The 15,336-nt window shown below is 33.1% G+C and overlaps 1 protein-coding gene across 1 annotated transcript; it reads right to left on the minus strand.

Annotated features, from left to right (window-relative positions):
• Positions 1-514: 514 nt before the first annotated feature.
• LOC140445188 (myrosinase 1-like) lies at positions 515-14,374 on the minus strand. Its single transcript, XM_072537065.1, has 8 exons — positions 14,236-14,374; positions 7,885-8,165; positions 7,365-7,757; positions 6,178-6,272; positions 5,734-6,027; positions 3,354-3,491; positions 1,364-1,467; positions 515-722 (listed from the first exon to the last, which is right to left on the minus strand). The coding sequence occupies exons 1-8, from the start codon at positions 14,319-14,321 to the stop codon at positions 593-595; spliced, it is 1,521 nt and encodes a 506-aa protein (XP_072393166.1). The 5' UTR covers positions 14,322-14,374; the 3' UTR covers positions 515-592.
• Between the last annotated feature and the right edge of the window lie 962 nt (positions 14,375-15,336).

Raw genomic sequence — 15,336 nt, forward strand, 5'->3', positions numbered from 1 at the left:
GTCTTTTTGTCTTGAATACCTACATCTAATGGTATCAAAATCTTTTACTATAATCGTTCTGTTTAGCTACTTCATATATCTTCTGATGCTACTGCTACTTTCGCTTCCTTTGAGTTCTGAAGATCTTTATCCGACCTATTATTTGTCACTTTTTTTTTTCTTAAATTTCATTTGATCAACACTAAATCTCTTATTCTCAAACTTCTTTCTTTTCTGAAGTTTTTCTTCAAGTATTTTAATAGCAGTGTTTCGACAGTGCATTAAAACTTCTTTTATGTTCCAGTTCATTTTTTCTACTTTTGCTAATTAGGTATTCGCTAGATATGGCACAAAATAATTCAATTGGATTGAATTTACCGTGATAATGTGACACTTATTTACGTAATCTCACCACGTCAACATGCGTGCTATTTTGACACATTTCGTCAATAACGAAAATCAGTAAAATATTTAAAACTATACCGATTTTGGAGTTGAAAAACTTAAAAATATCTATTTAATAAAAAAAAGGTGGTGAATATTAAAACTTTATTTATATATAACAATTATGACTATCAGACCCCAATAAACACATTCATAAACAATTTATAGTTTATGCATCTACACAATCGTCAGTGGCGCATCTTGTGCGAAGAACTTTCTTAAAGTATTCTACTGATCTCTTTGGTGTTCTCGTCTTATTTGCACTTGAAAAGTCGACGTGGTAGAGTCCGAAACCTTCACTAAAATCAAAATAAAAACATTAGTCTACTCAAAATTGATAAAATTAGATTATGGATTGTGAATTAGATTGTGGATGGTACGCGTCGATTCAATTCGGTCCTCTCACAAAATGTATAGGGGAACGGTGAGACTCGAATTGAATCGAAACGCAACCATGCATACTTATTTTATAACATTAGATTATTCTTTAAGAGTTTCATCTAACTTGATGAAACAATAGTTTGAGTATACAAGCAAATAGATAATTTTGTAAAATAGCAATTTTAGAATAATACTCAATTATTTGGAGACGAATGATTCTTGAGTTTATGTAGGTAACATTTGTAATGATTTCATAAAATAAAATGAGTTAAAAATTCCTCTAAAGTAATTATAAAATGTGACAAATTGAAAGTCTTTGGTAAAACGACTCTGGTAAAGATGACGTGTACAATTATTATTTTTTTTTTCGTATAAAAACAATTTTGATTAATAGAATTGTTGAAATAGAAAAAGTAAATTAATGCACACACCGTTGAGAGATATTTTTTATTCTAACTTAAAATTTGCTGTCGTGACAACATTACTTTTTGCAAAGATCTCAATTTTTCCTTATAAGTCTACAAAAGTTGTAATTTATATGTTTAAAATATTTACTTACGTATATCCTTTCATCCATTCGAAATTGTTCATTAAACTCCAAGCTGTGTATCCAAAAACGTTAACACCATCGTCTAGAGCATCTCTAACGTTACTGATATGTTGCTGAAATTTTTTGTAATCTATTAGGTATGATCGAAGTAAAAAAAGAATATATTTATGTACCAAACAATTTAGAATATTTATTAGATTCACCAGATTTAACTTCCCTAGAGTTTTATTTTGGGGGGACGCGAAAGACCAATTTGTACACTCATGAATTTGAGCTAGTCACCAACTTGAAGCAACTGAGTCAAAAAATAGTCGAACTGAGCCAACATATATCAGCAAATGATCTCAGCGCCATAAGAAAGGCGTCGTATAATAGATTTGATTTCTGTTTGTCACAAGGTGATGGTTGGTTGATTTAATTCGATAATATTTATATTTGTTTTATAGTTTCTATTTTTTTTAGTTATTTTTAATTTAAGTGATAGTTTAGGAATTAATTTTTATTTTATTTCATCATATATCATATAATCATTGTCATAGCACATTTTTTAAATCCAAATGAAAAACAATAGGTTTGACAACAGCGTTAGCCTGTCTCCAATTCCTCCCACTATTAAATTTTCAGGCAACTAATATTGCTGTGTCGTTTTAAATATGATTATCTCATTTCCCTGATTATCCCTTAAATTCGTACCTATAAAGTGTATTATACAAAATGAAAGCCAGGATTTTTCATTCTGTGCTCGTATCTTTAAATCACTTTACTTGATCCTCCTTTCACCGTTAAAAGGTTGTTCTCCATGACATTTAACCATCTTGTTCTGGGTGTTCCTCCCTTTCGACTTTCTGTCGGTTTTTATTGCAATATTATTTGTGTATTTTCTAGTCTTTGATAAAACTGCTATTCTAAGATGAGCTGCATTATTTCACGTATCATTTACAATTTGTGTGTTTTTGCTGCTGTCGCGACTCTATTCCATTTTTCCCCGCCTTTCCAATCCTTATAATTTCTTCTAAGTAATCCAGCCATCTTCAAGGTCTTCCTCTGTACCTGGGCTATAGTGATGTCCAGTTAGTTATCCTTCTTAGCATATCTGTATGTGGTCGTTTTAGTATGTGTCCAATCTATTACAAGTGCAGGGACTTTCTTCTTCGTGTTCAGATCAGAATTAGATTAATGATCTTAGGCGTTGTTTCGATATCTTTACTCACTATTAGCAATAATGTTTCTAGAATTCCGAGATGTTCTAGGTCATTGGGTATATCCACACTGGTGGCTTCCACTTTCTACATGCGTTTCAGTGTTCCAATTCAACATGCGTCAACCATGCCTTTACGTGTGCGCTTAGACGCATGCCTTTTCTCTGTCCACATAAAGTGCCTTCACGAAGTCTATTCACGATGGATGAAAGTGACGTTATTTTGCTAAGAGGACTTAGTGTTGCATATTTAGTGTTGAAGAAAGATAAAAAACGTAGAACTTAGACGTAGACGTTTAGAAATTTTACAAGGATGTTAAAAAACAACTTTGACAATCTTCTGTATGGTTATGTCATTAATAGAGAAATGTGAGAGCAACTATAGAAAAGAAATACCTGCCGAAGTAAAACTGGCGATAACTTTGCGGTTCCTGGCAACTGGAGACAGCTTTTTAGCCAAATCTCGATATACATCGTTCCTTTTATTTTTGTTCGTGTAAGATTGGCTAATTATATCCCATAAGCACTCATAAGACCTGTAGTATTCGATGAATCCGAGGGGTTTTTCCAGGGGGATGAAAAATAGTAATTATAAAAGGCGCGTTGAAGAGCAAAAAAATCCATGCGGTGGAACTACGTGCGTTGCGCTGTGCGCTGTGAAAAACCGGGTCCAGGACTGTAAACAGGCATGCCTTAGCTCATGCGCTTCGGTAATAAGGTATGTGCTGCGACTATACCTAAATCACGATAAATTTTTACAATATTTTGATGGTAGCCTAATGCAAAAAAGTGTTTTTTTACCTGATAATAGTCGATTCTGATTTGATCATCGTGTGTGGTAGCATTATCTGACACTCCATTTTCGGTAATGAATATTGGTATATCTCCATAGGTGGTCTTCAACCAGTTGAGAAGTTTTCTGATACCCCATGGTACAACCTAAAATAAATACGTTAACATTAGTTATATTCTATATACACGGATGAGTGCCTTAAGAACCGGCAAAATAACGCAAAAGATAGAAAACATAATACGTTGTGAAATAAAAAGAGATGCAAGTAGTAGAGGTGAGAAATTATCGATATAAACCTATAATTTACTTTACATTACATTAGATCTATCGAAAGTTTCCCACCTTTAGACGTTAGCTTATGAGCTGGTTGACTTCAATCATAGTAATACGTATCACGTAATGTAAGTAAAAACAGTTCAAGTACGAGTATGTTTTTATCCAAAATTAAAGTATTGATCAATAATAAACTGTGATCTGAGACGTCGCATACACTCTTTTCAATACAGAATTATCATAGTTTGTTATTCTGTATTTATCAAATTACTACTAATTAAACTGTTTACTTACATTTGCTTTATTGCCTTCAATCAGTTTTTACTTTATGCGAAATTTAAAAAATGTTAATGTTCGACGTCATACTTGTAATATTATGACTGAAGTCAACTAGCTCATAAGCTAACGTCTAAAGGTGGGAAACTATCGATAGTCCTAATGTAATGTAAATTAGAGGTTTCTATCGATAATTTCCCACCTCTACTACTTTCATCTCTTTTTATTTCACAACGTATTATGTTTTCTATCTTTTGCGTTATTTTGCCGGTTCTTAAGGCACTCATCACTGTTAACCATATAAAACAAGGTGAATAACTATAAAAAAATTCATTGATAAAGTCAAATATTCAATTTAATCAGTTAAATCAGATACTCTCTAGTCTTTTTTGGATTTACAACCAAAGTGGATCTCCTTCTGTCTGGATAGTTTCTTTCATTCAGTTCTCTTGTTTGCCGTTTTCCACCACCGTGTTTCTATGATCGTTCATAAGTAATTTTCCACATCGTTCAACTATGTAATTTTAAGTATAGTATAGTATTTATTTCTTGCGTTTTTCCGTTAGTGTCCTCACCACCATTTTCCTAGTTGATTTTTTACAAATCGTATAATATTATGTCCTTCATTTAATTCATTTATATATCGTGTAGTTCAATGACATACTCGTAAACCTTTTCGTGTATAGTTCTTACTGTTCATAAATTCATACAATTTTGATAATCGTCGATTATATTGTCAGAATATTCTAATAATCTACATCAAGCAATCTGTTTGTATTATAGTTCTGGTATTGAGTATTATCTCCTCTTTTGTGTATTGGCCGTATAATTCCAACTGTCCACTCCTCGGGTATTTGTTCTTCTGTCCTCTATTAGGTAATCAGGTAATGAATTCTTGTGCACAGATAAATTCCTCGATTTTTTAATAATTCTACGGTAATTTCATAGGGGGCTTTGTTATTTTTTAGTTTCACTATTATCTGTACAACTTATTCATAGCTGGGGTTTTCGAAATGCTTTAATGTTGGCTACCATATTCGGTATCGTGACTTTATTGACAGCACTTCCTATTGAATATTCCGTACCATTGTCTTAGATTTTTCAGCCATGGTGTTTTTCTTGTACCAGGAATAAGTTTACCTTGGGTCTTTCCCTCAATGGTGAGATGCAAAAGTTCATATTTTTCAGGGTGTTTCATAAGGTGACCGAAGTTTTCCAGCTTGCGTCTCTTCATTATATTGACCAGTCATGTTGTTTGGTTTAGCCGCCTAAGGAGCTCCTTATTTTTAACTCTGTCGACCCAGCAATTATTATATATTAGAAGTTATCTGTATACCCACATCTTAAAAACTTTCAATTCAAGCACAGCCTCACTTAGAATTCACGCTTTCACTCCATACAGTAACACTAGAAACTTATAGCAATATATCATTACTAAGGTCAATACTAAGATCGTGATTTCAAAGTAAGTTCCTTATTTTCACAAAAGCAGCTCGGGTTTGTTCTCTTCGAGTCTGGCCGGTACAGCATCTCCGACTTTTATACCGTCATCTTGTATATAATTTTGTTTACTATCATCTTCTACTCGTACATTTTCTCACTTTTTCTGGTCCGTGTCTATGTTAAGAACTTCAACGATTTTAGAAGGTAATAAAAAAATGTTTGTAGCAAAACAGGAACTAATCGGTATTAGTCAGAATTCTACACTAAATAAAGATGAATTTGAACTACCGGAACTACTAATGGTGGGTTTTCATATCTTGTTGCCATTTAATTTAACTTCTTACAAATACAAGTAAAATCGACTACAGTTGAAGAAAAAAATAAATATGTACTTACTCTTAACCAAGCAGAGGATGATCGTTGCCATTCGTCCTTCTGATAGGTTTCTACTTGCATATCCTCTTGCCAGCCGGAAACTACAGGAACATCTCCTTGATTTTTGACCATATATGTCGTGTAATAGTTGACACCGAGGTAATCGACAGCACCTTTAATGCGTTGAAGTTGTTTTTCGGTAAATTGTGGTAAACGAGACTTTTTGAAGCCTTGGGCGGCACTTCTTTCGGCTATGACTTTTCTCATGACTTCCGGGTAGTCTCCGTTGACTAGGGCATTGGCGTACCATCCATACTGTAATAGATTATAATAATTATAGAAGTTTTAAATAACAGATAAACTGCTGAATAAAAAAAAAGTTAAAGAAAATAAAGCAGCAACCAAAAAGACATTTCTAATTTAATCGATTTTATTGATCTTTTAATTATCTAAATGAAAACTCACTATAAATTGTCTCATTCTTTCTGCAGCGTCTTGATCTTCTTGACTGTCGCTGTTTGGCTCAGCCCAAAAACTGTCCATAGTTATTCCAACGACACCTAAAAATTACGAATTATTTGTAAATTTTTAAATAGAAATTATATAATTTCTCTAAAAGAAAACTCTAAAAAGGACACTACAAAAATTAGTTTAGATATACAAGAAATTTATAGAACTGAGAGGATTAAAAAATATCCATCCATTCTATGACTCTGCTGCCCAATTCGAGCCCTGGCCTCTGGTCTGTATAGATTCTCCTCACTGCAAGGAAATTTTTTGCATCTTCATCCACATCATCATTCCATCGCATTCTTGGTGTTCATTATAACTGATTTTGTTCTTATTTACAGCGCCTAGTATTCGTCTCAATACATTTTTCCCAAAGTCATCCATGCCGTTTACAGATTTTGAGTCATTAACCAAGTTTCACATCACTATCAGTCGAATTATAATCTTGTAGATTCGTATCGTAGTCCTTTGATGTACGTCTCGTGATTTAAATACCTGGTTCATAGCAAAGTATGCCGTATTGGCTGCACTGATTCTTCTGCTAAGCTCCACATGGTCTATGTTGTCCTTTGTGATGTTGGAGATATTCTTCAACATCACAAAGGACAACATCTACTAATTTTAAGTTGTGGACTGTCAGGTCGGGTCATGTTGCTCTCTCTGATAGGCTTTTTACTAGGATTTTAGTCTTTTTGTTTATTAACAGACCTATTTGTTTAGCATGTGATTTAAGTTCCGTATACGTATTCTCACCTATTGCTTTGGTTCTGCTCATAATATTTATGTCATCTGATAATGCTGCCAGTTGGACTAATTTATTGATAAGTGTGATTTTTCTACATTCTGGCGTTCTTCTAGCTACGTATTCCAGTGCGAAATTAAACAAGGTTGGTGCCAGCCCCTCACCTTGTTTTAGACCATCCCGCTCTGTATCTATTAGGTATATATACCTGAGCTACTGTGTCTGTGTGGGCGGTATTTCAAATTAACTTAATATTTTATTTTAATTAAAAAATATATATAAATTGATAACTGTATCATGGGAAATAAACAAGGAAGAAGAACAACGAATGTCTGTGACGTAACTGGGACTTAGATGAGGAAATAGAAGACAAAAAATTATAACTTTAAAAATTACTTACCATTTTGTTTATGTCTGTAGTGTTTGTCGTACAAATGCCAAACTTCAGCATGAGCCTTAATGAGGTTGTGGGCACATAAGTATTCCCCAATACCAGGCGATAGAACGCCAGGTGCCTTCTTTCCGATTCCGTATCCTCCTTGACAAGTTTGTTTGGGTTCGTTGAAGGTGGCCCAGTATTGAACTTCATCACCAAAAGTATCGAATAGGAATTGAGCATAGTCCACAAATCTATCGACGATCAGCTCATTGGTAAATCCTCCTATGTTCTCTAAAGTTTGTGGGGTATCCCAATGGAACATAGTGACTACGGGTAGTATATTGTTGGCTTTGAGTTCTCTAATAAGATTTTTGTAATAAGTAACACCTGCTTGATTTACTTCATTAACAAATCCTAAAAAAGAGAAAAAGTCATCATTGTCTTAACATATTTGTAGTATTTGTATCGATTTATTATAGTTTCGGTGAAATATCAACAAATTACATATTGAAAATGCGCAAAATTGTAATAAATACTTTACCTGTAGGCAAGACTCTGGTCCACGCAATAGAAAAACGATAGTGATCAACCCCCATATCCTTTAATATAGCTACATCGTCCTTGTATTTGTGATAAGAGTCACAAGCTACATCTGCAGTTTCGTTATTCATAATAACTGATGGTACTCTATGAACAAACACATCCCAGTTGCTTTCTCCTTTACCGTCTTCATTCCAAGCTCCTTCAATTTGATAGGCAGCCGTTGCGGTACCGAATAAAAAGCCTTGTGGGAAACGTTTATTATTAAGTTCCTGTTTGCATCTGAAATTAAATAATAGTATAAGAAGGATATATCAAATTTTTTCTGAGAGTAGGGGTGACATATTTTCAAGATCATGGTGTAGGTAGATATTACAACTGAAATTTGTTAAATATCATTTGCTCTTCTTGTCGTCGGGTCTGTTAAGTGTTCAACATTCATTAGAGTACAATATTTGTAACTTAACTGTCATTTGTCACCTACTATCATCTGTCGTTTGTAATTTAATGTCATCTGCCATTATTCTTTTCTTTTAAATGTCATCTAATCTGTCACGTGTCATGTGTCTTTGGTACTGACAACCACTTCTAAAGTAGCACACTAGTATATTTCCGAATCGGAGTATTCTCGTTTACGAGTTATCAAACTGTACCATCATATTTGTCATCGGTTAGATGACTGTCATTCATGCAGAAAATCATGCAAATATTAATATTTCTCACGTTTACTATTAATATAATCTCACTCATTTCAATATTGTCGAGTAGTATAGGTGTTTGTACAGTATAAGTTTTTGTACAGATGAAAAGTTTTACGTATAAATGGTAAAAGTCTTTCGCTATTTTATCTATTTTTGTTGCATTTATTTTATCACTAATAGATTTGTTGTGATTCTGATATAATTTATTTTACAAAGAAAGCACTTTTTAAATTTATTTTTTCATTTTTTTCTTTCATAACGCTATATGGACAAAACGACATAGCTGAACAACGGACATAATGACATAGGTATGTTATTTTGTCCTTATGAATTCAGTAATTAACTGAAAATGTAATCTAGGTATTTATTTATTACAGATATAATAAAATGCATGGGAATCATAAGCGTAAGACTGATCACCAATCCTGGAGTGAATATTCAATGCAGAGAGCTATAGAAGCAGTTCGAAAAAAGGAAATGGGTTGGTTATTGGCATCAAAAACATTTGGTGTTTCCCAGGCAACTCTACGGAGGCACGTATTGGGCAATAATAAAACTTTGGAGTCCATTTCGAAAGGTCTTGGATGCTGGAAATTCACCTTTCCTTGTGATGTGGAAATCAATTAGTGCAGTACTTGAAATTCCTTGAATCTCGTTTGTTTGCGTTGACGCGCGCATCGGTCCAAGAACTAACTTTTTAGTTTGCTAAGAAAAACAACTTTGTTCATAAATTTAATCCACAAAAACAAAAAGCTGGACAAGAATGGATGGAAGAATTTCTAAGACGAAATAATATCTATCTTTACGGAATCCTGAACCTACTTCAGCTGCTCGGGCTCAGAACTTTAATCGGCCACAAGTCAAAATATTTTTTCACTTATATGAAAAACTTGTGGAGTCTGTAGACTACAAGCTACATAGAATATATAATGATGATGTATCGGGTCTTTCTATTGTACAAAAATCACAGAAAATTTTGGCTACTACTGATAGAAGGCAGGTTGGCGTTATAACCAGTACAGAGCGCGGAATAAACACCACTATAGTTTGCTGAGTTAATGCTATTGGTATATTTGTCCCACCAATGATGATATTTTGCTGGTGTATATGCTCTAGTCTACACGATGTTTCACTACGAAAATCCTGTCGTTCATCTGCTAAACTATTATGCTTTTACAAGTGCTAATAAATCCTCCGATTTATTAGCACTTGTAAAAGCATAATAGACCAGAATTTCTGTGTCTGATTGACCTAAAGAAATCGTTTGACAGAGTAAGACTCAAAGATGTCATCCATCTTCTGTATAATAGAGAAGATAGTTTACTGCGTTAATGCTATTGGTACATTTGTTCCACCGATGATGATATTTTGCTGGTGTATTATGCTCTAGTGATTTCTCAGTAATTTGCTTTATAACGAACATTGCATCTCTACACGATCTTCCACTACGAAAACCCTGCTTTGTCTGATTGACCTAAATAAATCGTTTGACAGAGTAAGACTCAAAGATGTCATCCATCTGCTGTATAACAGAGAAGATCCCCTAAATATTATAAAAGTATCGAAAACATCTACCAAAACAACAAAATGGAAGTCAGAATAGATTGACAACTTACAGAACATATATAAATATACAGCGGAATAAGACAAGGGAATTCATTGAGACCCATGCTCTTCAATTTGATCATGGATGAAATCATCAAAAGCGTTAACAAAGGAATACAGAATGGGAAACAAAGAAATCAAAATACTCTGTTACTCAGTTACGATAGCCGAAGAGATAAGTCACCAATAGGCAGAAGAAGTATCGGAAGACCGCGCAAAAGATAGAGTGACAACCTTACATAGAGGTATTAATGCGCCAATGAACAAGCTGAATTGTTTATAACGAGGAAGAAGAAGAAGATGATGATGATGATATCTTAAAGAAAAAAAAATGAAAAATGAACTTGTCGACGAAGCTCCTCCAGGAGCTTTAGGTGTAGCTCAACAATCAGGATGGATGACAACCGAAATATTTCTAAAATGGATTAAGCATTTCCAAAATTTTGTAAAAGGTAGTAATGACGATAAAGTAAGGGGATTGATGATTTAGAATATCTGAAACAAAACGGCATCAGTATTATTTGCCTGATTCCGCACTACACCCATCGCATGCAGCCTCTTGATGTTACTTTTCCCCCCCTCTAAAAACATACTTTAACCAAGAAATATCCAAGTGGTTGAAAGCACATCCTGGACGAGTTGTTACACAATTACAGATATCCGGCTTATTCAAGGAAGCATCCGGCAAGGCAGCTACAGAACGTATTTCCCGATTATATTTATGAACTCGTGGGAACTACAAATAGACCACTGGAAAATATCCCCAATGAGCAGCTTGAGCAGTCAACGACTTCAGGTGATATTTCAAATGCTGGGCTATCTAAACAATCAGACGATATTTCCACTGCTGGGACAACAGCCACAAGATGATACCTTTTTGCTTCCTACAAGAAATATTCTATAAGTTACTCCGACTGCACAATCCCAGTGCAAGCTGCATACATCCATGCAACAAGCCGATAATGATTCATATCAAATTACAGTATCTAATATTTTACAAAACGCTATTACAAAACGTATTTCACAGGAAGACTGGAAGACTCTCCATGCATATATTGCAACGATGTTCATTCCCACTCCAGGGCTGGAGAAGATTGGGTGCGGTGCAATATTGGGCTCACGCTGCTTGTGCTGACATTCCAAAAAAATCTTTTTAATTTGTGAGCTATGTAAATAAATATTTTTTTAATTAAAAATAATAAAATATATGTGTAATTATTTTGTTGACATTATTTTTTTAAATAGGACAATATACAACAATAAAACACTGAAAACTTTGTTTTCAAAACTTCCACAAAATTTATTTTAAATTCTTATTACTACAGCTGTTTCGGCTGATTGCCTTTTTTAAGTGATCTGTTTTTGGCATGGGTTTACACTTTATAGTCTCTAATGAAATAGGTTGAAGAGGGGAGAACTGTTTGTCTCAAGCTGGTCATTCAGAATTATATCTGTGTTTTTTAATTTGTTGATTTCCATAGATTCTAACAAAGATAGCTTAAGGCCTTTATTTTGAATGTGAAGAATTTTAAATTCGTCATTAAAACAATGATTATGATATGATCTAGAAGGTGAAGTGAGTATGTAGAATCTGTTTTTCTATTATTGAAAGCCCTTTTATGTTCTGCTATTCGTTTATTAAAATTTCTACCAGTTTGACCAATGTAAGTTTTTGGACAGATTTTGTAAGTTTTGAAAACGAAGTTTTCAGTGTTTTATTGTTACATAAAATGAATTTCTATCAAGTAACGGTCGAATCCATCAATTAGGACAATATACATTTAAATATATAGTATAGTTAAGCTTGTATGTCATTTTGTCCATAACATATGGACAAAATGGTTTTTGCTAATCTTAGTTAAATTAAAAATAATTTTGTTAAATTTACCTAATAATTAATGATTAGTTTCAATAAATAGAGAACCAGTCATAATTGACGTAGAATGACATTTCTGTGTGTTATTAAGCAACAGCTGTGATCAAATAATAAAACCATATGTCATTTTGTATGTACTTCCCCTATATATCGTTTTCCTGGAATATTTGTTTGTGTTCTTCTGTCTTTATTTTGCAAGTATTTGCGATATGCATGTATCTTTTTTCAGTTGTTAATTTCCTTGTCCTAAGAGTTTCTTGTTTCTTATTTTCTTTTCCTTCTGTAGGGTCTCATAGACTGTTTTTCTTCTAAATGTTTTCAATAGTATTTGGAAGCTATTTTCTTTTGGCAATAATTAATTAATAGGAAAGCATATGATAGTATCCCGCTTGATAAATTATGGGAGGCACTGGGGAAAACAAATATAAATACTGAATTGATTGAAGCAGTAAAAACGTTGTACTACCAACAAACAACAAGAATTAAAACAGAAAATCTGATAAAACCGGGATTCAAAGTGACTAAAGGACTAAGACAAGGATGCTGTATATCCTCAACATTATTCAAAATATACCTCGAAGCAGCACTCAACAAATGGAAGAAAAAATGTACGAATATGGGCATACCACTAATAGACTTAACTTTGTACACTCTGTGCTTTGCGGATGACCAGGTCATCATCGCACAGGACTCTGAAGACCTTAGTTACATGATGCGAAAACTATTAGAAGAGTTTACAGAGTGGGGTTTGGAAGTGAATATGGAAAAAAACTGAGTACATGAGTATCGGAGGAGATCAACATAACCTTCTCGTAGAGGAAAATCAAGAGATCAAACTATGTGATAACTACAAATACCTAGGAGTAAAGATCACTCAAGACGGAAAATTAGATGCAGCCATTAAGGAACGAAATACACAGGGAAGGAAAGGCATAGCCTTACTAAACAGCGTACTGTGGGATAAAAACATCTCTAAAGACAATAAAAGAAGAATATATAACACCATAATAAAAAGTATCACAACATATGGATGCGAAGTGTGGCCCTAAAAGACAGATCAGAGAAAATGCTTAGAGCAACAGAAATGGACTTCTGGCGCCGCTCGGCGGGAATCTCCAGACGCGACAGAATAACAAACGAGAGAGTCCGAGAAATCATGGGGGTTACACATAATATTGTTGATGACATCAAAACGACACAACTCAGATGGTACGGACACGTAAGGAGAATGTCGGAGAATAGAATACCAAGACAAATTCTTGAATGGCAACCAAGAGGTAGGCGAAGACCAGGAAGGCCTAGAAGAAGTTGGAGAGAAGGAGTTGATAAAGAAATCAGAGAAAGAGAACTGGAGGACGATCTATGGAACGATAGAATGAGATGGAGATTGGAAATCGGAAGACGTCGAAGAACGTTGTAAACCGAAATTATATATATTAATTAATTAACCACTATATTAGTTAAGAATACGTTTGTTTTTGGAGATTTACCAAATATGGTCTACTCGGTTTTAAAATTGTTCATTTACTGTATATCTTCGTAATAACATAAAAGATAATATAATTATAAAAATCTTGTATGAATTATACTACAGAGATTTTTGATTTAATAAAGTTAATAATATAGACTGAACTAATACTACCTTTGAAACAGTAACTTAATATAGTAATCATTAATATTAATGAAGCGGCAAACTATGTAGTAATTAACACACACATATGAGCGTCAATATCGTTCATCTAAACATAATACTCTTGCCTGCAAACTTCAAGTTAGTTTACGTTGATTATAAACTCTAGTCTCGAGTTTATTTTTAGAAAACTTGTTGCACTTTGTAAAGTATAAGTTTTGAACAAAATGAAGTAGTCTACATAATGTTGGGCAATGTCGATAATCATACCGACTTATAAATCAGTTCTAAAATTTTTTATCCCAATAACGCAGGCTGCAATGATTCAGTTTTAAACAAAAATAAATAAGATATCAGTATTTTAAGTAAAGAAGAATATCATATGGAACTTGTGCTAAATAGATCATACCCACCCAGAATATGATGACAGTAAGTAACCTGAGCCTAAATCGCTATGGAGCTCATTTTTGGGCTGCAGTTTTTAAAGAATAATTGGACAAGATTTTAAAACAAACAATTAATCACACTAAAATTACTTACGTTGCAGATATCACAAGAACACATAACACCCAAATGCTTTGTCGAAACATGGTTGCTGTATTGACAATTATTTTAAAAAAACACATTGCTTTATATAGTAATTTTTTATGATCTTATCAGAAACAACAAAAAGACGATGATTTTGACTTTTGAGTGGCTATAATTGAAATTTGTTATATAATAATAATATATACAATATTATCATATATTAAAATTATTATTATTAGATAAAAAAAATACAACACTTGACATTCGATATTTTTTTAATAATTTTAATAATAATTTTTAATAATAATAATAATTTGGTTTATGTGATAAATTATTCATTGGGTAAAAGGTTTGCATCTGAAAATTTATTGAAATTTGATGAATTGACATGATATTCAATAGAAGTAATCTGAATATTTTTAAACCGATATAGACCGCCATAAGCTATTTAATTTGTTAAGAACTCTTCTAATGTTTTATGAACTTACTTTTAATTACTTACTATTCTGTATTTTTTTTAACTAGTTTAAACTGTTCTGAATTATGTGGGTAGTTTTGGCTTCTTATGAAGCATCCTAAACCGTGCTCAACAGTTTTGAACAAATATGAACTATACTTTTTGAACCGAAGCTTCTATACTGGCGTTGTATTACTTTTTTCGCCCTGGGGTCTTTAACTTATGCTGTCATTTTACACAGCATTCTTTTTAGAAAATGAAAATTACTTTATCGAAGAAAATTTCCATTCCATGCCGGCATTAAAAATCAAATTAACAACATATAAAAATCGATCTTTGGCCACCTGAGCCACTCCATTAGGATTAACACTCCGATACACGTTGGTGGTGTATCAGAACGGAGTTTATGCTCTAAAGGCTATTTCTTACATATAAATAATATATATTGTTATATTCCTATTTGACATGAGAAATAAAAAACTATATTCCTATTTAAAATTTCAATTAAAATAAAAAAATTTCATGTTTCTCAACCACGAGCATATAAATTTTTAACGCCCTGTATATGACAAATTTGTAAAAGGAATTATAGCTAGTTTTAAGAGAGTGTTTCGCAAAATTGTTTACTAGCCCCATGAACAATGTATTTCAAGTAA

The sequence above is a fragment of the Diabrotica undecimpunctata genome, chromosome 7 (assembly GCF_040954645.1).
Source record: "Diabrotica undecimpunctata isolate CICGRU chromosome 7, icDiaUnde3, whole genome shotgun sequence".
In the NCBI taxonomy this organism is placed as follows: Eukaryota; Metazoa; Arthropoda; class Insecta; order Coleoptera; family Chrysomelidae; genus Diabrotica; species Diabrotica undecimpunctata.